Here is a 23,411-nt window from a genome sequence, read left to right as displayed (position 1 = left end):
CCACTCGTTCCACTTCCTAGGGAAATCGAAGCCAGCCAGTGTGGCGTAAGTCCCTTCACAGGGAACGACCATTGTTTACTAAGCTGCTTCAGGCCAACCACAAAGGAAGCACCTTAAGCAGCGGGGGACTTAGGGCCGTAGAGGATGGTCGCTTCCATGATCTCAGGGCACGAAATTTAAGTTCCAAATGCGGGCTGCTTCTCTCTGACCCCATAAAAGCATTTGCAACAGTTGAGTTCCCTAGGGAATTCACCGAAGAATAGTTAAATAAAGATTGCACAGAAACATCTCTCAGTGATGTTGCATTTCCAGCGCGTACAGCTTGTATGGATTGTTGTTGTCAGCTGGTGACTGATATACATGCAGATACATACAACTGTTCTGTTGTGAGTCATTCCTGAACGTTTCCCCACAAAGGAGGCCCCCATAAGGCCTTTCTTCCGTATGGATGTTTGGATGCTTCTTTCTGGCAAAAGGAACACGGCCAAGGAACTTCTCCTGTGTGAATTCTTTCCTGCTTCATAAGATCTGATCTGTTGCAAAGGTTTTTCCCCACATTCAGAGCACGTGTAATGTTTCCCTCCAGAGAGACCTGGCGTTTAATTAGGTTAGAGCTGCAGGTGAACGTTTTTCCTCAGGAGAGACATTTATGTAGCTTTTCTCCTGTGTGGACTCGCCGGTGCTTGTTTAGGGAAGATTTCACATAGAATCTCTTCCCACAGTCCTCACATTCATAAGGCCTCTCTCCTGTGTGGACCCTGTAATGTCCATGTAGCTGGGAATTGGTGTTGAATCTTTTGCCACAATCAGGACAGCCAAAAGGTTTCTCTCCAGTATGGAGACGTAAATGGACATTAAGGTTCGACTGCTGATGAAAACGTTTCCCGCATTCAATACATGGATATGGCTTTTCCCCTGTGTGGATCCTCTGGTGTTTAATAAGATGTGAAGGCCAATCAAAATTTTTCCCACACTCAGGACAGGCATAATTTCTGTTTGACACTCTGATTGCTATTGGGGGCTTGCTAATCATAAGTTTAATGACATTTTCAGTTTCAGGAGCTGCATGCACCTGTGTCAGCTCTGGTAATATTGCCCGGGGACCTTCTGATTTGATCTCAGTTGGTTTGGACAGTTTGGGATTTCCTATATGTGTTTGCCGGTGCTTATTTAGGGCAGATTTCACATAGAATCTCTTCCCGCAGTCTTCACATTCATAAGGCCTCTCTCCTGTGTGGACCCTATAATGTCCATGTAGCTGGGATTTGGTGTTGAATCTTATGCCACAATCAGGACAGCCAAAAGGTTTCTCTCCAGTATGGAGACGTAAATGGACATTAAGGTTATACTGCTTACAAAAACATTTCCCACATTGAATACATGGATGTGGCTTTTCCCCTGTATGGATCCTCTTGTGTGTTATAAGGTGTGAAGGCCGATCAAAATTTTTCCCACACTCAGGACAGGCATAATTCCTGTTTGACACTCTGACTGCTATTGGGGGCTTGCAACTCATAAGTTCAATGATATTTTTTGTTTCAGTAGCTGCATGCACCCGTGTCAGCTCTGGTAATATTGCCCGGGGACTGTCTGATCTGATCTCAGTTGGTTTGGACAGGGTGGGATCTCCTGCATGGGTTCGCCGGTGCTTGTTTAGGGAAGATTTCACACGGAAGCTCTTCCCACAGTCCTCACACTCATATGGTTTCTCTCCTGTGTGTATGGTGTAGTGTTCACGTAGCTGGGATTTGACGTTGAATCTTTTGCCACAATCAGGACAGCCAAAAGGTTTCTCTCCAGTATGGAGACGTAAATGGACATTAAGGTTCGACTGCTGATGAAAACGTTTACCGCATTCAATACATGGATATGGCTTTTCTCCCGTGTGGATCCTCTGGTGTTTAATAAGGTGTGAAGGCCGATCAAAACTTTTCCCACACTCAGAACAGGCATAATTCCTGTGGGTTTGCCGGTGTTTATTTAAGACGGATTTCACACGGAAGCTCTTCCCACAGTCCTCACACTCATATGGTTTCTCCCCTGTGTGGATCCTGTAGTGTCCATGTAAATGAGATTTGATACTAAATCTTTTGCCACAATCAGGGCAGCCATATGGTTTCTCTCCAGTATGGACCCTTAGATGGACGTTCAGATTGGACTGCTGGTCAAAGCATTTCCCGCATTCCATACATGGATATGGCTTTTCTCCTGTGTGGATCCTCTGGTGCTTAATTAAGTTGGAACGGCGATCAAAGCTTCTCCCGCACTCAGGACAGGCATAGTTCCTTTTTGACAGAGTAGTACCTCTTTGGGAGCTACTCCTGGGCATTTTCTTGTCAGCCTTAGAAGGTTGTGTCAGCTCCGGTAATAGCCCCTGCTGTCTTACTGACTTGATCTCCACTGCTTCAGACCTTTTGGGATCAAAGAACACATCCCAGCGCAATGGCTCGTGAAGCTGCTCTGCTCCAGGCTCTTCTGGATGAGGATTCCTTCTTGTATCCAGACTTTCTGCAAGAACAACAAGGATATTCTGTTTTGAAGACAGAGGCAAAAGAAGTAACAAGGAACAGGCCGGCAAAGCAAGGGAAAGGAAAACACAGGGTCTCAGTTTCAATAGGAAACTTATTGTTAATCTCCGATGCAAAATTATCCTTGCCAGCAGCATACGCACAAGTGGCATTGGCGCGGGACATATTTTTGGGCAATCATGAGGAAAAAGCACGGCCTGCAGGAGCTGCTGACAAAGGAAGTGAAACAGCCTTTCCTAACTTGAGTTCCAGATCACTCCCAACCAGTGGCCATGGCTTCATGAAAGATTGGGAGGTGCAGTCCAAAAATATCTAAGGAGCCAAGAATGGGAAAGGCTGGTGAGTAATAGTTTCAAACTGTAACTCAGGAAGTTCTAATTGTCTGCCATTCGATTGTGGGAGGACATGTAATGACTAAGGGAGAAGTTGGTTGAAGGACCTACAGTTGGTTGAAGGACCCACAGCCACTCAGTGTTGCTAGGGTTGAGCTTAAGGCTATTTCTACCCATCTAGGCCTGAACAGCCTCCGCTCGTGAGATCAGTGCCTCTTCAGCTGCAACCAGCAACATTCCCTAAAAATGGGAGGTTGGAGATTTGATTAAAATGATTCAGAAAACTTCAGTCCAGAGGTGGCTTCTTCAGAATGGCATACACCACCCCTTCCCTCAAGCAGGCCAAAACACTGCATGGACCCAACCATGTATTACCTCTCAGGTGGCTTTAACTAGTGAAGAGGGACAAGTATCTGACAAGCAGACCATTGGGGTAACAGTCCCAAGGACTGTCTAATAGAGAAACAGTTCTTCTGCCTGACTTCCTTTCAGGAATTTTGATAGTCTTATCATGTTCTCCCTCATAATCTTCTCTTCTGAAGGCTTAAACTTTCTCACCTCAATCCTTTTTAAGGACTTAGTTTCTAATCTCCTGATCAATCCAACTGCCCTTCATTTAATATATTCGAATTTATCAGAATTCTTTCTAAGGGTGGTAACCAGAACTACACAAGTTCTCGAGTGGGGTCTGAAGAGTCTCTCCAATAATGAGGAATGCTATCTCAGTCAATCTAGTCCATGCTGAGGGATGCAACAATCTGCCTTTCAGGAATATCTGGAACAGCAGACTCATCCCTCTCCTAGATCATCCTGGTGACATTATTGGTTGCTCCTTAGCTCAGCAGATTAGAGAACATACCAAGACAGAGGAGAAGATATTACAGATATTAGAAGGGGAACAATATTTCGGTGGATCCCATTTGAAGCATATCTTTTTGAATGTTTGGCCTGAAAGGCTTGCGTAACTCAACTGAACCACCATTCTTTCTTCACCTATTTTTCATTTTCTCTTCTCACAAGAGAACTGAAAGCATGGGGACCTGCCTCACCACACATTTGATAGACCAAAGAGTACTGAAGCGCCTTACTTCCCCTGTGAGAGGAATACAGAGGTAATAACAAGGATGGAGAATGAGTGAGAACAGTGAACTCTTCTGGCACTGGAACTTTCTGAAGAACACTGGAAAACTGCTGGACAACCCCAGGAAGGCCACATTGGCGTGGTCAGGAAGAAAACAGAATGTTCTGGCGTTCCTTGGAATGTTCTGTTCCCAGAAGGGTTACCGTTTGCTCATTCATAATGGAGAAGGAAGCTGGAACTGTCTCAACAGTCTCATCTTTCCCCTCCCTTCTTGGAACAGTCATTCAGCCTCTACCTTCACAGGTTTGTTTCAAAAGGAGTTGATCTAACACCTCAACTGGAGAAAATGCCTCAGATTACTGCTTTCCTTGGACTGCTGGGACTTTCCCTCTGCTGCCATTTGGAAGATCATGTTAGCTTCGGTGTTATTCGAGCTGTCATATAGATGTTGGGATGGCAGTTCTGAATTAAGGAAAGAAGTGAAGCCAGAGGAAATATCGGAAACAATGCAGGAAAATAGAATTTCCCTATAAGTCTAAAAGCCATCAAGACCTAAAGTTCTACCTTGAGTGGCCACCAGCCAGAAGGTTTTTGGCAGGCTTTAATTCAACGTATTACCATGCTGGAACTGGCTCAGGAGGACTTAGGGGCAACCCCCAAGTCCCCCTGGGTTGTGCTGACCATCATACTCTCAATGGGCCTGTCCAATTAAGGTCTTTCCCCAATGATCAGCAGACCTACTCAATCCCATTTTTGGTGAGTGATCCCAATGTGTGGAACTTTCTGTGGTTCTGCAGGCACGAAGAGACTACATTGCTTGGTGGGTTTAGACTCACTGGGACTGAGAGTTACTGCTGCCGCAGGGGGTCAGTTAAAACAGCCATCGTCAGAGAGCTGGTGGATTGGAATGGCTCTTACGGGACGTCCCCCTGATTCTGCTGAGGGCCTGGCTATGTGCTGAAACGGTTGAGTGGTTAACGTGAGCCCTCTGAAACAATTATTTAGCACAGCCAACCCAGCTCCCTGGTAGAGGGAGGTAATGAAATCATCAGGGCAATAGCTATAGCTATGTTGATGCACGTGAGCTAAAACCTATGTACTAAAGTAACAGAGCCTATTACTAGTTGCCTTGGGTCTGGGAGGCAGATTCAAAAGTGTTTGAATAAAAAAAACTATAGCGTAACCCAATAAGACATACAATAGGAAGATTCTTCTGCCACAGAAGGAAAGACCTTCTCACCAAGCACAGCTATGTCCTCACAGTTCACGTCCCCTTCAGCACTCGGGTCCTTTCCTCTGAATGCCTGGAGATCAGCCATCTGTTGCTCTTCTTCCCACTCGGGCTGGTGACATGGGTCGAGGTTGGCTATCAGGAGCTCTAGACCATGAGAAAGAAACACAATACAAGGGAAGTGGATTGTTAGTTTTCTGTAGAGCTATCTAACACAATAAAGTGACTTATCCTGGGCCAGGCTGGTTATTTAGCTAGCTCAGATTTCCAGGACAGGTAGTCCTCACTTAACCACTGCCCAGTTCAGCGACCATTTGAAGTTACAATGGCACTGAAAAAGTAACTTAACGGAGACCTTTCAACAGAGCTTCTGTAGAGAGTAAGGGAGATGACCTTTAGAGAAATATGTCAGAACTGTTATACAAGCAAAGAGGGCTGGAACGTTCCCTAAGTCCTGGGAAGCAAGATAATATTTGGAAGTGGCCGAGGCAGAGGCCTCCGTGATTCACTGAGGGCAGGGAGAGACAAAGCACAATCTGACTTGCAATTGTTGTCTTACTATAGGCGATCTCAATAAAGTATAGTTGTTGTCTTCCTGTGGAGGGGATCTTCTGGTCTGGTCTACCTAGTGGGGCTGACACCTTTGGAAAGGTTTGCACGCTCTGACGGGAACGGGACCCTTACCTAAGGAGGCCACGTTCTCAGAATTTTCTTGCATAACATTGTAATACAAGATCCTTTCTTCCTCATCTAGAAGGTCCCACTCCTCTTGGGTGAAATATACAGCCACTTCCTGGAGAGACACGGGGCGCTAGAAGAGGAGGAAAATGGAGTAAATCAATGCAATTGAGCTGCTCCCATTCCGATGACTGCTAACCATGCCGTTTGGCAAAAGCATAAAGATGCCTGCTGCATCTTGAACTGGTAACTCCTTATTCAAATTTATATAAAGCTCCCTGGTGGTAGAATTCCAAATGTAATGTTGAAGCAGGGCCTCTCCTAACTGACGTTAAGGCAGGAGGACAGAGACTAGAGGTTTAACGGTATACCCATAGATGGAAAACAACTCAAGCGACTTGCGGTTCAGCAAGCTGTAGAAACCCAGCCGGTGACTTATTATGTGAACCACTCCCTTGGGTTATGTTATAATATGGTTTCGGTATTGGATGTTATATGTCTTACGTTAGATCTGTATCTCTCCAAGCAAGAACAGGCTTTCCTAGAAAGGTAGGAACTGTGATCAGGGGAGAGGATTTTTTAGCCCTTCACTTTCCACTGCCCACTCCATTTCTTCCCTGTGGATCAGAAGGCAGCCCGCCCAAGACCCCTTCTTGCTTGTGGCCAGCGGAACAGCAACTTTCCTAGCACTGGGCAGGAATCAGGGAGTCCGTTCCTTATTTCCTATTAGCAAGGATACCTGTTGCTCCAGGTAAGCTTCAGCCAGCTGCGCTGCCTCCTGGCTGTTCCTCGGCTTCCTGGCTCTCACCCAGGCCTGCATCCCCAAAGGAAGCACGTGCAGAAACTGCTCCAGGATGACCACATCCACAAGCTGTCCTTTGCTGCGGTCCTGCGGCCTTAGCCATCTCTCGGCTGCCTCTCCCAGCCGGCACAGAGTCTGCCAGGGAGTTTCTCCCAAAGGAAGCGCATCGGAACGAAACCTCTGTCTCTCGTACTCCTCCGCGTCTTCCCACAGGGCACTCAGGTCCACCCTGACCGCCCCATGGGTGCCAACCGGTTCCTCTTTTCCAAAGCAACAGGCCTCTGCAGCTTTTGTGGAGGCAGACCAAGCGCATCTTCTTCTAGACCAGGCACCGAGCCGATCAACTGGGGCCAAGCAATTCGCTTCTTCGGCCTGGACTTGGGAAAGCAGGAACCTGTGGGAAGCCATCTCTAAGGACACCTTGACATGAGTTTTAGGAGAAAAAGGAAAACGCATCTTACTTTTTGGGCCATGAGCCATACTGGACACAAAACTCGCAAAACGAAACAAAAACTGCATCTAAGAAAAGCAGGACACAGGCCATCTGAAACACTTTCTGTGGGAGAGAGGGGGTGGGCCGACAGAGAGAGAGAGAGGGGTACACTCTTCCTGCTTGGCCTACCCGCCCCTCGCCAAAGAGAAATGCCCCCCAGCCGGCCTCTGACTTCAGCGCTACCAAGCTGTGTTCCCTGCAAAGCAGAAGACCCAGCTGCCTGGAGCTGGCCTGCCTCTAAGGTTTTCCCTGCAGAGGGAAGGAAACCGATTCCGCTCAGCAGAACATCTTTTCTTCCCACGCTCAGCAATAGCCTTCGCCGAGTTCTCGCCTTGCAGGTTGGAGAGAAGAGCGACGCAGCAACGCCGCGGCTCAAACGGCGGACCCCGGGCGGTGGGCGCGCGCGCGCCTCTGAGCTCACTGACCGGCAATCCTCTTCCGCTTCCTCTGTTCTCCCCCCGCGCCCCCCGCCCGCAACCCGGCCAATTGCCCCGCTGGCGGGAGAGCCTCACGAGGCTTAGGAACGGCTGGAGAAAGCTGGAACTGCAGGCAGGTGGGCGGGCGGACGGGGACACCCCCCCCCCCCGCTTTCCACCTGCCCGGCTTCAGCCGGGTGTCCAGACGCCTTTTTAGCCGAAGATCCGGCTGCTGCAGAAGGAAAAGAATTCTTACTTTAGGGGAAAGCAAAAAGGGGGAAGGAGGGTTTCTTCCCCCGTTAGCCCGGCTTGCATCGAAATAGGACGGCCACGCGGTGGAGCAACCACCGCACCTCGACGCAACCCGGAAAACAGAACCGGAATCCCGCCCGCCGCTCGCAGCGGAGAGGGAAGCTCGCAGCTTCTTCGGGTCTGGCAAAGGAGAACCCGGGGGCCCTCTCGTGGGCAAAAGAAAGAAGAGACTTTCCTCGTTTTGCCTCTCCTGAGTTAAACCGCTTTCCATCAGTCATCCTTCAGTTGGCAGGGAGCTTTATTGGCTTGGCATGGAGCGGCACTTCTCAACACTGGCAACTTTAGAATCTGTGGATTGTAAGATCTGTGGACAGAAATCTGGGTGCTGAAGTCCACCCAAGGTATAGTTGCCAAGTTTGAGAAAAACTGGCATAGAGGCACCTGTGCTGTGTGTGTCTCAATCAGAAGCACATGAGAAATGCAGCGTCCCCACCCAGGCTTCACCCTGTCCCATTCTGCAGCTTTGTTGGGAGCCAGGTGCACCTGAAAAAGAGCAGAGCTTATGGTAGGATGCTTGTTGTTTATTTGTTTAGTTGCTTCCGACTCTTCGTGACTTCATGGACTAGCCCATGCCAGTGCTTCCTGTTGGTCGTCAACACCCCCAGCTCCCCCAGGGACGAGTCCATCACCTCTAGAATATCATCCATCCACCTTGCCCTTGGTCGGCCCCTCTTCCTTTTGCCCTCCACTCCCCCTAGCATCAGCATCTTCTCCAGGGTGTCCTGTCTTCTCATTATGTGGCCAAAGTATTTCAGTTTTGCCTTTAATATCATTCCCTCAAGTGAGCAGTCTGGCTTTACTTCCTGGAGGATGGACTGGTTTGATCTTCTTGCAGTCCAAGGCACTCTCAGGATTTTCCTCCAGTTCCAAAGCATTGATCTTCCTTCTCTCAGCCTTCCTTATGGTCCAGCTCTCGCAGCCATATGTTACTACAGGGAACACCATTGCTTTAACTATGCGGGCCTTTGTTGTCAGTGTGATGTCTCTGCTCTTAACTATTTTATCGAGATTGGTCATTGCTCTTATGCCAAGGATTAAGCGTCTTCTGATTTCCTGACTGCAGTCAGCATCTGCAGTAATCTTTGCACCTAGGAATACAAAGTCTTTCACTGCTTCTACATTTTCTCCCTCTATTTGCCAGTTATCAATCAAGCTGGTTGCCATAATCTTGGTTTTTTTGAGGTTTAGCTGCGAGCCAGCTTTTGCACTTTCTTCTTTCACCTTCATCATAAGGCTCCTCCGTTCCTCTTCACTTTCAGCCATCAAAGTGGTATCATCTGCATATCTGAGATTGTTAATGTTTCTTCCAGCAATTTTAACCTCAGCCTTCGATTCCTCAAGCCCAGCATGTTGCATGATGTGTTCTGCGTACAAGTTGAATAGGTAGGGTGAGAGTATACAGCCCTGCCGTACTCCTTTCTCAATCTTAAACCAGTCTGTTGTTCTGTGGTCTGTTCTTACTGTTGCTACTTGGTCGACATACAGATTCTTCAGGAGGCAGACAAGATGACTTGGTATCCCCATACCGCTAAGAACTTGCCACAGTTTGTTGTGGTCCACACAGTCAAAGGGTTTAGAATAGTCAATAAAACAGAAACAGATGTTTTTCTGAACTCCCTGGCTTTTTCCATTATCCAGCGGATAATGGCAATTTGGTCCCTAGTTCCTCTGCCTTTTCTAAACCCAGCTTGTGCATCTGGCAATTCTTGCTCCATGAACTGCTGAAGTCTACCTTGCAGGATCTTGAGCATTACCTTACTGGCATGTGAAATGAGTGCCACTGTTCGATAGTTGGAACATTCTTTAGTGTTTCCCTTTTTTGGTATGGGGATATAAGTTGATTTTTTTCAATCTGATGGCCATTCTTGTGTTTTCCAAATTTGCTGGCATATAGCATGCATTACCTTGACAGCATCATCTTGCAAGATTTTGAACAGTTCAGCTGGGATGCCGTCGTCTCCTGCTGCCTTGTTATTAGCAATGCTTCTTAAGGTCCATTCAACCTCACTCTTCAGGATGTCTGGCTCTAGCTCACTGACCACACTGTCAAAGCTACCCCTGATATTGTTATGCTTCCTATACAGGTCTTCTGTATATTCTTGCCACCTTTTCTTGATCTCTTCTTCTTCTGTTAGGTCCTTGCCATCTTTGTTTTTGATCATGCCCATTTTTGCCTGGAATTTACCTCCGATGTTTCTAATTTTCTGGAAGAGGTCTCCTGTCCTTCCTATTCTATTGTCTTCTGGCACTTCCACGCATTGTTTGTTTAAAAATAATTCCTTATCTCTTCTGGCTAACCTCTGGAATTTTGCATTTAATTGGGCATATCTCCCCCTATCACTGTTGCCTTTTGCTTTCCTTCTTTCTTGGGCTACTTCAGCAGACAGCCATTTTGCCTTCTTGGCTTTCTCTTTCTTTGGGATGTATATTGTTGCCGCCTCCTGAACAATGTTGCGAACTTCTGTCCATAGTTCTTCCGGGACTCTATCTACTAAGTCCAGTCCCTTAAATCGATTCTTCACCTCCACTGCATATTCCTTAGGAATATTAGTGAGCTCATATCTAGCTGATCTGTGGGTCTTCCCTAATCTCTTTAGTCTGATCCTAAATTGTGCAAGAAGAAGTTCGTGATCTGAACTACAGTCAGCTCCAGATCATGTTTTTACCGACTGTATAGATGTCCGCCACCTTTGGCTGCAAAGGATGTAGTCAATCTGATTTCGGTGTTGTCCATCTGGTGAAGTCCATGTATAAAGCCGTCTCTTAGGTTGTTGGAAGAGAGTGTTTGTTATGCAGAGTGAGTTGTCTTGGCAAAATTCTATCAGCCTATGTCCTGCTTTGTTTTGTTCTCCCAGGCCATACTTACCTGTAATTCCAGGTGTCATTTGACTGCCCACATTAGCATTCCAGTCTCCTGTGATGAAAATAACATCTCTTTTAGGCCTGTTGTCCAGTAGGTGCTGCAGATCCTCATAGAACTGCTCTACTTCAGCTTCTTCAGCATCTGTGGTTGGGGCGTATATTTGGATCACTGTGACGTTAGATGGCTTGCCCTGAATTCGAATTGAGATCATTCTATCGTTTTTTGGATTGTATCCAAGCACTGCTTTAGCCACTTGACTATTAATTATGAAGGCTACTCTATTTCTTCTGTGGTCCTCTTGTCCACAGTAGTAGATCTGGTGGTCATTTGATGTGAAGTGGCCCATTCCAATCCATTTCAGTTCACTGACGCCCAAAATGTCTATCTTTAATCTTGACATCTCACCAATAACCACATCCAATTTGCCCTGGCTCCATAGATCTTACATTCCAGGTTCCAATGGTGTGTTGATCCTTAGAACATTGGATCCGCCGTTCACCACCAGCACCGTCGGCGGCTAGCCGTCCTTTCGGCTTTGAGCTAGCTGCGTCTTCACGTCTGGGGCTAGTTGAACTCATCCTCTGTTCCTCCCCAGTAGCATTTTGACCATCTTCCGACCTGGGGGTCTCATCTTCCAATGGTATACCGACATATCTCTGGTTGTACTGATCCATTGAGTTTTCACGGCAAGAATACTGGGGTGGGTTGCCATTACCTTCCCCAGGGATTGCGTTTAGTCTGACCTCTCTGTCATGACCTTCCCGTCTTGGGTGGCCCTTCATCGTTTAGCTCATGGCGTCATTGAGGTGCTCAAGCTCCAGCACCACTACAAGGTAATGATCCTTTGCTGAAAGGTAGGATGCTGTTTTGGTCATTTTGATGAATGCATCAAACCTGCAGACACCTCTGGATTAGAAGCACCCTCAATTTCAGGGAGGCAGGGTGTCCCTGTTGGATACGTTGTCTCCATCCCCCAAATTGTTTCCTGCCAGGTGTGGAATAACGGAGGGATCACCTGGAAGCCTGCTTTCCATCTCCATGTTATGCCATTATTTACATAACAATGTAAAGCTGGAATAGCCAAAGGCCACTCCCTTGGGGACTGCCCATGCTGATTACTTGCAGTCTTGTTTCCAGGGGCTCAGGAAAGTTTTGTGCCTTTTGATGAATATTAATTCTTGCCTGGTGTCGCCTGCCTTTTGTCCTATTTCGCCAGTTCACAGTTTGGGTGTGCTGATGCTTGCTAAATGCCAAGCCGTTTGTTTGCTAGCTGATCTGAGGTCGTGTGTGCTTGTGCTGATCTGGATGCAGGGATTGAGTGGGAGTGTGCTGAGGCCAACCTAAATGGGAAATTGCAGTAATTCCGCAACCCTCCCAAAGTCTCAGGATGGGCACATTTTCCCCACTGTCCCTAAAAGGAGACACAGATCTTGCCAGAAGAGACAGTCCTGTAGGTACCCGGGGCTGAGCCCTGTAGGAATGTCTAGGTGAACTGAACTGAGCAGCAGACTGGTAACCGATGCACTGACCATTGTCGCATTATTATCCCAGGGCTAAATCTGTGCACTGCGTTGGAAGAGCTTTAGAGCGAACACCACTGCCTTGATTCCCTCTGCAGCAGAGGTGGCTGTGTTAATTATGTGAGGAAAGAGGTTTCGTTCACACTGCAGAGCGCCTGGTTAGCTGCTCTACAAAGCCCTACAGGATTCTGTGCCCCCTAATGTTTAAGGGGGTAACTTTAAAGCCCAAGATTCGCCTTCTACCATTGCCTGCGTCGGCAGAGGGAGCTTCTGGAATGGAGGGAATCCAGCTGTTCCTCCTTCTGGAAATGAAATGTGTTCTTTTCTCTCTTTTTTTATAGGCCAGCTCTAAAGTTTAGCACAATCCCCTAGACAAAACAAACTCTAGCCAATTAGCGAGGCATCCAAAAAACAAACATGGTAACAAATCAGACTTCTGCATAGCACAAAAGTTACAGCTATACAGGTAGTCCTTGGTTAAGGATGGTAACTGGGTCTAGGATATCTGTTGCTAAGTGATGCAGTTGTAAAGTGCAATGATACATGACCACATTGCTTAACGACGGAAATCCCGGCAGTCCCTTTGCCATCGTCAACCAAACCCCGCCCTGATCCAAGCCATTCCTAGCTTGGTCCCTCCCAGCCCTCAGCCTCAGTAAGATAAGGGACTGCCTCTTTTTGAACAGTGGTGGCACCAGGGGTGCTGGGGTTGAAGTAGAGGCCCTGGGCCTGCAGCAGCCTCAGCTGGCTGCCGCCACCCCTAGGCCGCTGTTGCCGCCACTGCCAAAGGAATGATGCTTCAAGCTCTGTGCCCCGATACATGACCACATTGATACATGACCACATTGCTCAGTGACACAAATCCCGGCAGTCCCCTTTCCCATTGTTAACCAAATCCTGACTGTTGTTAGGTGAGGACCCACCTCAATCCAAGCCATTCCTGGCTTGGCCCCTCCCAGCCCCGAGCCTCACTAAAGTAAGGGACTGCCTCCTTTTGAATGGTGATGGTGCCAGTGGTGCTGGGGTTGAAGTAGAGGCCCTGGGCCTGCAGCAGCCTCAGCTGGCCACCACCACCCCAGGCCTCTACTTCAGCCCCAGCACCACTGGTGCCACCACCAAGGGGTTCCACCTCAAGCTCCGTGCCATGGCCACCCACTCCAGTGCCACAGTGCAAAACTCCAGGCAGCCCACGCTCTGATGGCCCTGCCACACCCAGCTGACCTTTGCTATCTTCTTCACATGCAAGGCAGCTGCTGGATGCACCAGGCCTTTTTCTCAAGGCCGCACATGCCATTCTCCAAATCACGGGCCCGTTCTTGAGGTTTGGAGAACAGCATGTGCGGCTTGGGAAGAAGGCCCGGCATGGCCAGCAGCTGCCTTGCATAGGGTTAGGCCAGGCGTATCTTGCCAGCAGTTGGAGGAAACCGCCAAGGACTGTCGCTGTGCAGGGTGGCCAAAAGGGCAGAGATCGGGGGAAATAGGTGGGGAGGGGGAGTTGAAGCGCCCCTATGGTTCTACGTGTGGGTGGGCTGCCAAATACCCAAATCTTGATCATGTGGCTGTGGGAGTGCAGCAACAGCTGTAACTTTGGGGACTGGGTGCAAGTGCCATTCATCTGTTACCAACCTAACTTCGGTCGCTGAATGAATGGATGTTAAGCAAGGAGTACCTGTATGGTGAAAAGATCCTCTTTCAATACAAGAGGTGACTTTACTCTGCATCGCAGACCCACAGTATTGCAGGAAATGGTGGAAAATCCAGGTTTAACTGACTTCGTTGTGCTTTAAAATGATGGCAGTTGATTATTCTTGGGCAAGTTGTTTCTTACAATTTAATCCCATCTTGAAAAGTTGGCTCAAATAAATCAGAAGGGGAAAGCGCATTGTTTCACTGACAAGGGCTGTAGAACTAACAAGAAAATGGAAATAGTTGTGAATGCTCCCTGCTGGACTTCTACGAAAGCAAGCCAGCCTCAACAGGGCGAGGCTTGGTAGGACCCAGTGACCATCTTCATACAACCCAGCTGGCTGGCATGCCTCCCTGTTACTTACCTCCATTCCATGTGCCGCTGGGGCGCACCAACTGCCTGGCAGCTGCACGAACTGTCCTCTCAACTGCTGCCAAAAAGGCGGAGAGGCCAGGACTTCCTGGGCTTGTTTTGCTGGAGGGGAGATCCCGCACTGCCATAATCACCACCAATCCACCACGGACAACATTAGGGGACTGGGCCCATTCCTGCCCCCTTTTCACTGCTTCTGTGTGGCTCTGGTATGGAAAGGCAGGAGAGCCACAAAGACAGAATGCCTAGAATGTCCATTTCCTGTAAGTCAACTCCAACACTTGACCATGAAAGGCAGAGGTACGACGTGACCTCCAGGTTGGCTGTCTAGACAACACAGCTTAGGAGTTGTGCCTGTGTACACTCACACACATGCTACTTTATCTCCAGAAACTTTGGAGAAACTGTTTGGCTTAAAAATGAACTCTCTTAGGGTTAATTGGTGGGGTCAATCAACCCAGTTTTTCTGGTCACATAACACACTACCCCAACGACTTAGTGAAGTATGTGGTGCGAACTAGGCTGTTACGCAGTCATCTGGCTGTATAAATGGCCTGGACCTTAAATCATAACTCATGAGGAGGAAGAGGAGGAGGAAATGCACTTTCTTTTTCAGCTGATGTTTCTGGAGAAAGAGGTACCATGAAGAATTTCATCCATCCCAGTTTGAATCCCACCAGACTAAAAAGTAAGTCTTATCTACTTCTGCTTTATAGCTACTGGACTGAGGACTTTTTGTCTGAAGCATCTCATGGTATTGCCAGACAAGCTGCAGTAAAATAGCCATGCATGAGTAGGAAGCCAAATACAGACATAACTTAAAAGGTTGTCTCACAGTCCAATTGAGGTTTTCTTAGAGAAGAGTTGAGACTATTATTTAATTTCAGGCCATACTGAGGTGCAGAACTACCTACCTGAAGGTAATGCCACTTGTTCCACTTCCTAGGGAAATAGAAGCCAGCCAGTGTGGCGTAAGTGCCTTCACAGGGAACGACCATTGTTTACTAAGCTGCTTCAGGCCAACCACAAAGGAAGCACCTTAAGCAGCGGGGGACTTAGGGCCGTAGAGGATGGTCGCTTCCATGATCTCAGGGCACGAAATTTAAGTTCCAAATGCGGGCTGCTTCCCTCTGACCCCATAAAAGCATTTGCAACAGTTGAGTTCCCTAGGGAATTCACTGAAGAATAGTTAAATAAAGATTGCACAGAAACATCTCTCAGTGATGTTGCATTTCCAGCGCGTACAGCTTGTATGGATTGTTGTTGTCAGCTGGTGACTGATATACATGCAGATACATACAACTGTTCTGTTGTGAGTCATTCCTGAACATTTCCCCACAAATGAGGCCCCCATAAGGCCTTTCTTCCGTATGGATGTTTGGATGCTTCTTTCTGGCAAAAGGAACACGGCCAAGGAACTTCTCCTGTGTGAATTCTTTCCTGCTTCATAAGATCTGATCTGTTGCAAAGGTTTTTCCCCACATTCAGAGCACGTGTAATGTTTCCCTCCAGAGAGAGACCTGGCGTTTAATTAGGTTAGAGCTGCAGGTGAACGTTTTTCCTCAGGAGAGACATTTATGTAGCTTTTCTCCTGTGTGGACTCGCCGGTGCTTGTTTAGGGAAGATTTCACACGGAAGCTCTTCCCACAGTCCTCACACTCATATGGTTTCTCTCCTGTGTGTATGCTGTAGTGTTCACGCAGCTGGGATTTGACATTGAATCTTTTGCCACAATCAGGACAGCCAAAAGGTTTCTCTCCAGTATGGAGACGTAAATGGACATTAAGGTTAGACTGCTGATGAAAACGTTTCCCGCATTCAATACATGGATATGGCTTTTCCCCCGTGTGGATCCTCTGGTGTTTAATAAGGTGTGATGGCCGAATAAAACTTTTCCCACACTCAGGACAGGCATAATTCCTATTTGACACTCTGATTGCTATTGGGGGCTTGCTACTCATAAGTTCAATGATATTTTTTGTTTCAGTAGCTGCATGCACCCGTGTCAGCTCTGGTAATATTGCCCGGGGACCTTCTGCTCTGATCTCAGTTGGTCTGGACAGCTTGGGATCTCCTGTATGGGTTCGCCGGTGCTTATTTAGGGAAGATTTCACACGGAAGCTCTTCCTACAGTCTTCACATTCATATGGTTTCTCCCCTGTGTGGACCCTGTAATGTCCACGTAAATGAGATTTGACACTAAATCTTTTGCCACAATCAGGGCAGCCATATGGTTTCTCTCCAGTATGGACCCTTAGATGGACGTTCAGATTGGACTGCTGGTCAAAGCATTTCCCGCATTCCATACATGGATATGGCTTTTCTCCTGTGTGGATCCTCTGGTGTTTGATTAAGTTGGAACGGCGATCAAAGCTTCTCCCGCACTCAGGACAGGCATAGTTCCTTTTTGACAGAGTAGTACCTCTTTGGGAGCTACTCCTGGGCATTTTCTTGTCAGCCTTAGAAGCTTGCGTCAGCTCCGGTAATAGCCCCTGCTGTCTTACTGACTTGATCTCCACTGCTTCAGACCTTTTGGGATCAAAGAACACATCCCAGCGCAATGGCTCGTGAAGCTGCTCTGCTCCAGGCTCTTCTGGATGAGGATTCCTTCTTGTATCCAGACTTTCTGCAAGAACAACAAGGATATTCTGTTTTGAAGACAGAGGCAAAAGAAGTAACAAGGAAGAGGCCGGCAAAGCAAGGGAAAGGAAAACACAGGGTCTCAGTTTCAATAGGAAACTTATTGTTAATCTCCGATGCAAAATTATCCTTGCCAGCAGCATACGCACAAGTGGCATTGGTGCGGGACATATTTTTGGGCAATCATGAGGAAAAAGCACGGCCTGCAGGAGCTGCCGACAAAGGAAGTGAAACAGCCTTTCCTAACTTGAGTTCCAGATCACTCCCAACCAGTGGCCATGGCTTCATGAAAGATTGGGAGGTGCAGTCCAAAAATATCTAAGGAGCCAAGAATGGGAAAGGCTGGTGAGTAATAGTTTCAAACTGTAACTCAGGAAGTTCTAATTGTCTGCCATTCGATTGTGGGAGGACATGTAATGACTAAGGGAGAACTACAGTTGGTTGAAGGACCCACAGCCACTCAGTGTTGCTAGGGTTGAGCTTAAGGCTATTTCTACCCATCTAGGCCTGAACAGCCTCCACTCGTGAGATCAGTGCCTCTTCAGCTGCAACCAGCAACATTCCCTAAAAATGGGAGGTTGGAGATTTGATTAAAACGATTCAGAAAACTTCAGTCCAGAGGTGGCTTCTTCAGAATGGCATACACCACCCCTTCCCTCAAGCAGGCCAAAACACTGCATGGACCCAACCATGTATTACCTCTCAGGTGGCTTTAACTAGTGAAGAGGGACAAGTATCTGACAAGCAGGCCATTGGGGTAACAGTCCCAAGGACTGTCTAATAGAGAAACAGTTCTTCTGCCTGAATTCCTTTCAGGAATTTTGATAGTCTTATCATGTTCTCCCCCATAATCTTCTTTTCTGAAGGCTTAAACTTTCTCACCTCAATCCTTTTTAAGGACTTAGTTTCTAATCTCCTGATCAATCCAACTGCCCTTCATTTAACATATTCCAATTTATCAGAATTGTTTCTAAGGGTGGTAACCAGAACTAGACAAGTTCTCGAGTGGGGTCTGAAGAGTCTCTCCAATAATGAGGAATGCTATCTCAGTCAATCTAGTCCATGCTGAGGGATGCGACGATCTGCCTTTCAGGAATATCTGGAACAGCAGACTCATCCCTCTCCTAGATCATCCTGGTGACATTATTGGTTGCTCCTTAGCTCAGCAGATTAGAGACCATACCAAGACAGAGGAGAAGATATTACAGATATTAGAAGGGGAACAATATTTCGGTGGATCCCATTTGAAGCATATCTTTTTGAATGTTTGGCCTGAAAGGCTTGCGTAACTCAACTGAACCACCATTCTTTCTTCACCTATTTTTCATTTTCTCTTCTCACAAGAGAACTGAAAGCATGGGGACCTGCCTCACCACACATTTGATAGACCAAAGAGTACTGAAGCACCTTACTTCCCCTGTGAGAGGAATACAGAGGTAATAACAAGGATGGAGAATGAGTGAGAACAGTGAACTCTTCTGGCACTGGAACTTTCTGAAGAACACTGGAAAACTGCTGGACAACCCCAGGAAGGCCACATTGGCGTGGTCAGGAAGAAAACAGAATGTTCTGGCGTTCCTTGGAATGTTCTGTTCCCAGAAGGGTTACCGTTTGCTCATTCATAATGGAGAAGGAAGCTGGAACTGTCTCAACAGTCTCATCTTTCCCCTCCCTTCTTGGAACAGTCATTCAGCCTCTACCTTCACAGGTTTGTTTCAAAAGGAGTTGATCTAACACCTCAACTGGAGAAGAATGCCTCAGATTACTGCTTTCCTTGGACTGCTGGGACTTTCCCTCTGCTGCCATTTGGAAGATCATGTTAGCTTCGGTGTTATTCGAGCTGTCATATAGATGTTGGGATGGCAGTTCTGAATTAAGGAAAGAAGTGAAGCCAGAGGAAATATCGGAAACAATGCAGGAAAATAGAATTTCCCTATAAGTCTAAAAGCCATCAAGACCTAAAGTTCTACCTTGAGTGGCCACCAGCCAGAAGGTTTTTGGCAGGCTTTAATTCAACGTATTACCATGCTGGAACTGGCTCAGGAGGACTTAGGGGCAACCCCCAAGTCCCCCTGGGTTGTGCTGACCATCATACTCTCAATGGGCCTGTCCAATTAAGGTCTTTCCCCAATGATCAGCAGACCTACTCAATCCCATTTTTGGTGAGTGATCCCAATGTGTGGAACTTTCTGTGGTTCTGCAGGCACGAAGAGACTACATTGCTTGGTGGGTTTAGACTCACTGGGACTGAGAGTTACTGCTGCCGCAGGGGGTCAGTTAAAACAGCCATCGTCAGAGAGCTGGTGGATTGGAATGGCTCTTACGGGACGTCCCCCTGATTCTGCTGAGGGCCTGGCTACGTGCTGAAACGGTTGAGTGGTTAACGTGAGCCCTCTGAAACACTTATTTAGCACAGCCAACCCAGCTCCCTGGTAGAGGGAGGTAATGAAATCATCAGGGCAATAGCTATAGCTATGTTGATGCACGTGAGCTAAAACCTATGTACTAAAGTAACAGAGCCTATTACTAGTTGCCTTGGGTCTGGGAGGCAGATTCAAAAGTGTTTGAATAAAAAAAACTATGGCGTAACCCAATAAAACATACAATAGGAAGATTCTTCTGCCACAGAAGGAAAGACCTTCTCACCAAGCACAGCTATGTCCTCACAGTTCACGTCCCCTTCAGCAATCGGGTCCTTTCCTCTGAATGCCTGGAGATCAGCCATCTGTTGCTCTTCTTCCCACTCGGGCTGGTGACATGGGTCGAGGTTGGCTATCAGGAGCTCTAGACCATGAGAAAGAAACACAATACAAGGGAAGTGGATTGTTAGTTTTCTGTAGAGCTATCTAACACAATAAAGTGACTTATCCTGGGCCAGGCTGGTTATTTAGCTAGCTCAGATTTCCAGGACAGGTAGTCCTCACTTAACCACTGCCCAGTTCAGCGACCATTTGAAGTTACAATGGCACTGAAAAAGTAACTTAACGGAGACCTTTCAACAGAGCTTGCCTCCAAAAGCCCTTCTGTAGAGAGTAAGGGAGATGACCTTTAGAGAAATATGTCAGAACTGTTATACAAGCAAAGAGGGCTGGAACGTTCCCTAAGTCCTGGGAAGCAAGATAATATTTGGAAGTGGCCGAGGCAGAGGCCTCCGTGATTCACTGAGGGCAGGGAGAGACAAAGCACAATCTGACTTGCAATTGTTGTCTTACTATAGGCGATCTCAATAAAGTATAGTTGTTGTCTTCCTGTGGAGGGGATCTTCTGGTCTGGTCTACCTAGTGAGGCTGACACCTTCGGAAAGGTTTGCACGCTCTGACGGGAACGGGACCCTTACCTAAGGAGGCCACGTTCTCAGAATTTTCTTGCATAACATTGTAATACAAGATCCTTTCTTCCTCATCTAGAAGGTCCCACTCCTCTTGGGTGAAATATACAGCCACTTCCTGGAGAGACACGGGGCGCTAGAAGAGGAGGAAAATGGAGTAAATCAATGCAATTGAGCTGGCTCCCATTCCGATGACTGCTAACCTTGCCGTTTGGCAAAAGCATAAAGATGCCTGCTGCATCTTGAACTGGTAACTCCTTATTCAAATTTATATAAAGCTCCCTGGTGGTAGAATTCCAAATGTAATGTTGAAGCAGGGCCTCTCCTAACTGACGTTAAGGCAGGAGGACAGAGACTAGAGGTTTAACGGTATACCCATAGATGGAAAACAACTCAAGCGACTTGCGGTTCAGCAAGCTGTAGAAACCCAGCCGGTGGCTTATTATGTGAACCACTCCCTTGGGTTATGTTATAATATGGTTTGGGTATTGGATGTTATATGTCTTACGTTAGATCTGTATCTCTCCAAGCAAGAACAGGCTTTCCTAGAAAGGTAGGAACTGTGATCAGGGGAGAGGATTTTTTAGCCCTTCACTTTCCACTGCCCACTCCATTTCTTCCCTGTGGATCAGAAGGCAGCCCGCCCAAGACCCCTTCTTGCTTGCGGCCAGCGGAACAGCAGCTTTCCTAGCACTGGGCAGGAATCAGGGAGTCCGTTTCTTATTTCCTATTAGCAAGGATACCTGTTGCTCCAGGTAAGCTTCAGCCAGCTGCGCTGCCTCCTGGCTGTTCCTCGGCTTCCTGGCTCTCACCCAGGCCTGCATCCCCAAAGGAAGCACGTGCAGAAACTGCTCCAGGATGACCACGTCCACAAGCTGTCCTTTGCTGCGGTCCTGCGGCCTTAGCCATCTCTCGGCTGCCTCTCCCAGCCGGCACAGAGTCTGCCAGGGAGTTTCTCCCAAAGGAAGCGCATCGGAACGAAACCTCTGTCTCTCGTACTCCTCCGCGTCTTCCCACAGGGCACTCAGGTCCACCCTGACCGCCCCACGGGTGCCAACTGGTTCCTCTTTTCCAAAGCAACAGGCCTCTGCAGCTTTTGTGGAGGCAGACCAAGCGCATCTTCTTCTAGACCAGGCACCGAGCCGATCAACTGGGGCCAAGCAATTCGCTTCTTCGGCCTGGACTTGGGAAAGCAGGAACCTGTGGGAAGCCATCTCTAAGGACACCTTGACATGAGTTTTAGGAGAAAAAGGAAAACGCATCTTACTTTTTGGGCCATGAGCCATACTGGACACAAAACTCGCAAAACGAAACAAAAACTGCATCTAAGAAAAGCAGGACACAGGCCATCTGAAACACTTTCTGTGGGAGAGAGGGGGTGGGCCGACAGAGAGAGAGAGAGAGAGAGAGAGAGGTACACTCTTCCTGCTTGGCCTACCCACCCCTCGCCAAAGGGAAATGCCCCCCAGCCGGCCTCTGACTTCAGCGCTACCAAGCTGTGTTCCCTGCAAAGCAGAAGACCCGGCTGCCTGGAGCTGGCCTGCCTCTAAGGTTTTCCCTGCAGAGGGAAGGAAACCGATTCCGCTCAGCAGAACATCTTTTCTTCCCACGCTCAGCAATAGCCTTCGCCGAGTTCTCGCCTTGCAGGTTGGAGAGAAGAGCGACGCAGCAACGCCGCGGCTCAAACGGCGGACCCCGGGCGGTGGGCGCGCGCGCGCCTCTGAGCTCACTGACCGGCAATCCTCTTCCGCTTCCTCTGTTCTCCCCCCGCGCCCCCCGCCCGCAACCCGGCCAATTGCCCCGCTGGCGGGAGAGCCTCACGAGGCTTAGGAACGGCTGGAGAAAGCTGGAACTGCAGGCAGGTTGGTGGGCGGACGGGGACACCCCCCCCCCCGCTTTCCACCTGCCCGGCTTCAGCCGGGTGTCCAGACGCCTTTTTAGCCGAAGATCCGGCTGCTGCAGAAGGAAAAGAATTCTTACTTTAGGGGAAAGCAAAAAGGGGGAAGGAGGGTTTCTTCCCCCGTTAGCCCGGCTTGCATCGAAATAGGACGGCCACGCGGTGGAGCAACCACCGCACCTCGACGCAACCCGGAAAACAGAACCGGAATCCCGCCCGCCGCTCGCAGCGGAGAGGGAAGCTCGCAGCTTCTTCGGGTCTGGCAAAGGAGAACCCGGGGGCCCTCTCGTGGGCAAAAGAAAGAAGAGACTTTCCTCGTTTTGCCTCTCCTGAGTTAAACCGCTTTCCATCAGTCATCCTTCAGTTGGCAGGGAGCTTTATTGGCTTGGCATGGAGCGGCACTTCTCAACACTGGCAACTTTAGAATCTGTGGATTGTAAGATCTGTGGACAGAAATCTGGGCGCTGAAGTCCACCCAAGGTATAGTTGCCAAGTTTGAGAAAAACTGGCATAGAGGCACCTGTGCTGTGTGTGTCTCAATCAGAAGCACATGAGAAATGCAGCGTCCCCGCCCAGGCTTCACCCTGTCCCATTCTGCAGCTTTGTTGGGAGCCAGGTGCACCTGAAAAAGAGCAGAGCTTATGGTAGGATGCTGCTTTGGTTATTTTGATGAATGCATCAAACCTGCAGACACCTCTGGATTAGAAGCACCCTCAATTTCAGGGAGGCAGGGCGTCCCTGTTGGATACGTTGTCTCCATCCCCCAAATTGTTTCCTGCCAGGTGTGGAATAACGGAGGGATCACCTGGAAGCCTGCTTTCCATCTCCATGTTATGCCATTATTTACATAACAATGTAAAGCTGGAATAGCCAAAGGCCACTCCCTTGGGGACTGCCCATGCTGATTACTTGCAGTCTTGTTTCCAGGGGCTCAGGAAAGTTTTGTGCCTTTTGATGAATATTAATTCTTGCCTGGTGTCGCCTGCCTTTTGTCCTATTTCGCCAGTTCACAGTTTGGGTGTGCTGATGCTTGCCAAATGCCAAGCCGTTCATTTGCTAGCTGATCTGAGGTCCTGTGTGCTTGTGCTGATCTGGATGCAGGGATTGAGTGGGAGTGTGCTGAGGCCAACCTAAATGGGAAATTGCAGTAATTCCGCAACCCTCCCAAAGTCTCAGGATGGGCACATTTTCCCCACTGTCCCTAAAAGGAGACACAGATCTTGCCAGAAGA

The 23,411-nt window shown here is 48.2% G+C and overlaps 1 protein-coding gene across 1 annotated transcript; it reads right to left on the bottom strand.

Moving 5' to 3' along the window:
• Nucleotides 1–405: 405 nt before the first annotated feature.
• On the bottom strand, nucleotides 406–21,980 carry LOC134489940 (uncharacterized). The gene is made up of 13 exons (XM_063292816.1): nucleotides 21,027–21,980; nucleotides 20,293–20,419; nucleotides 19,602–19,739; nucleotides 15,881–16,941; nucleotides 14,308–14,521; nucleotides 13,229–13,696; nucleotides 7,926–7,993; nucleotides 7,571–7,793; nucleotides 6,590–6,939; nucleotides 5,857–5,983; nucleotides 5,182–5,319; nucleotides 3,949–3,953; nucleotides 406–2,764 (listed from the first exon to the last, which is right to left on the bottom strand). The coding sequence occupies exons 1-13, from the start codon at nucleotides 21,606–21,608 to the stop codon at nucleotides 635–637; spliced, it is 5,631 nt and encodes a 1,876-aa protein (XP_063148886.1). The 5' UTR covers nucleotides 21,609–21,980; the 3' UTR covers nucleotides 406–634.
• Nucleotides 21,981–23,411: the final 1,431 nt, after the last annotated feature.

The sequence above is a fragment of the Candoia aspera genome, chromosome 2 (genome assembly GCF_035149785.1).
Source record: "Candoia aspera isolate rCanAsp1 chromosome 2, rCanAsp1.hap2, whole genome shotgun sequence".
Taxonomy (NCBI): Eukaryota; Metazoa; Chordata; class Lepidosauria; order Squamata; family Boidae; genus Candoia; species Candoia aspera.
This window is presented reverse-complemented; position numbering and strand designations above follow the sequence as displayed.

Bases quoted from the DNA above. Each gene is read 5' to 3' on its own strand.
- LOC134489940 (XM_063292816.1), bottom strand. From the start codon at position 21,608: ATGCAGTTTTTGTTTCGTTTTGCGAGTTTTGTGTCCAGTATGGCTCAT. The intron at 19,740-20,292 runs GTAAGGGTCCCG...CTCATGGTCTAG, and splicing joins TGAGAACGTGGCCTCCTTAG to AGCTCCTGATAGCCAACCTC. The intron at 5,320-5,856 runs GTAAGGGTCCCG...CTCATGGTCTAG, and splicing joins TGAGAACGTGGCCTCCTTAG to AGCTCCTGATAGCCAACCTC.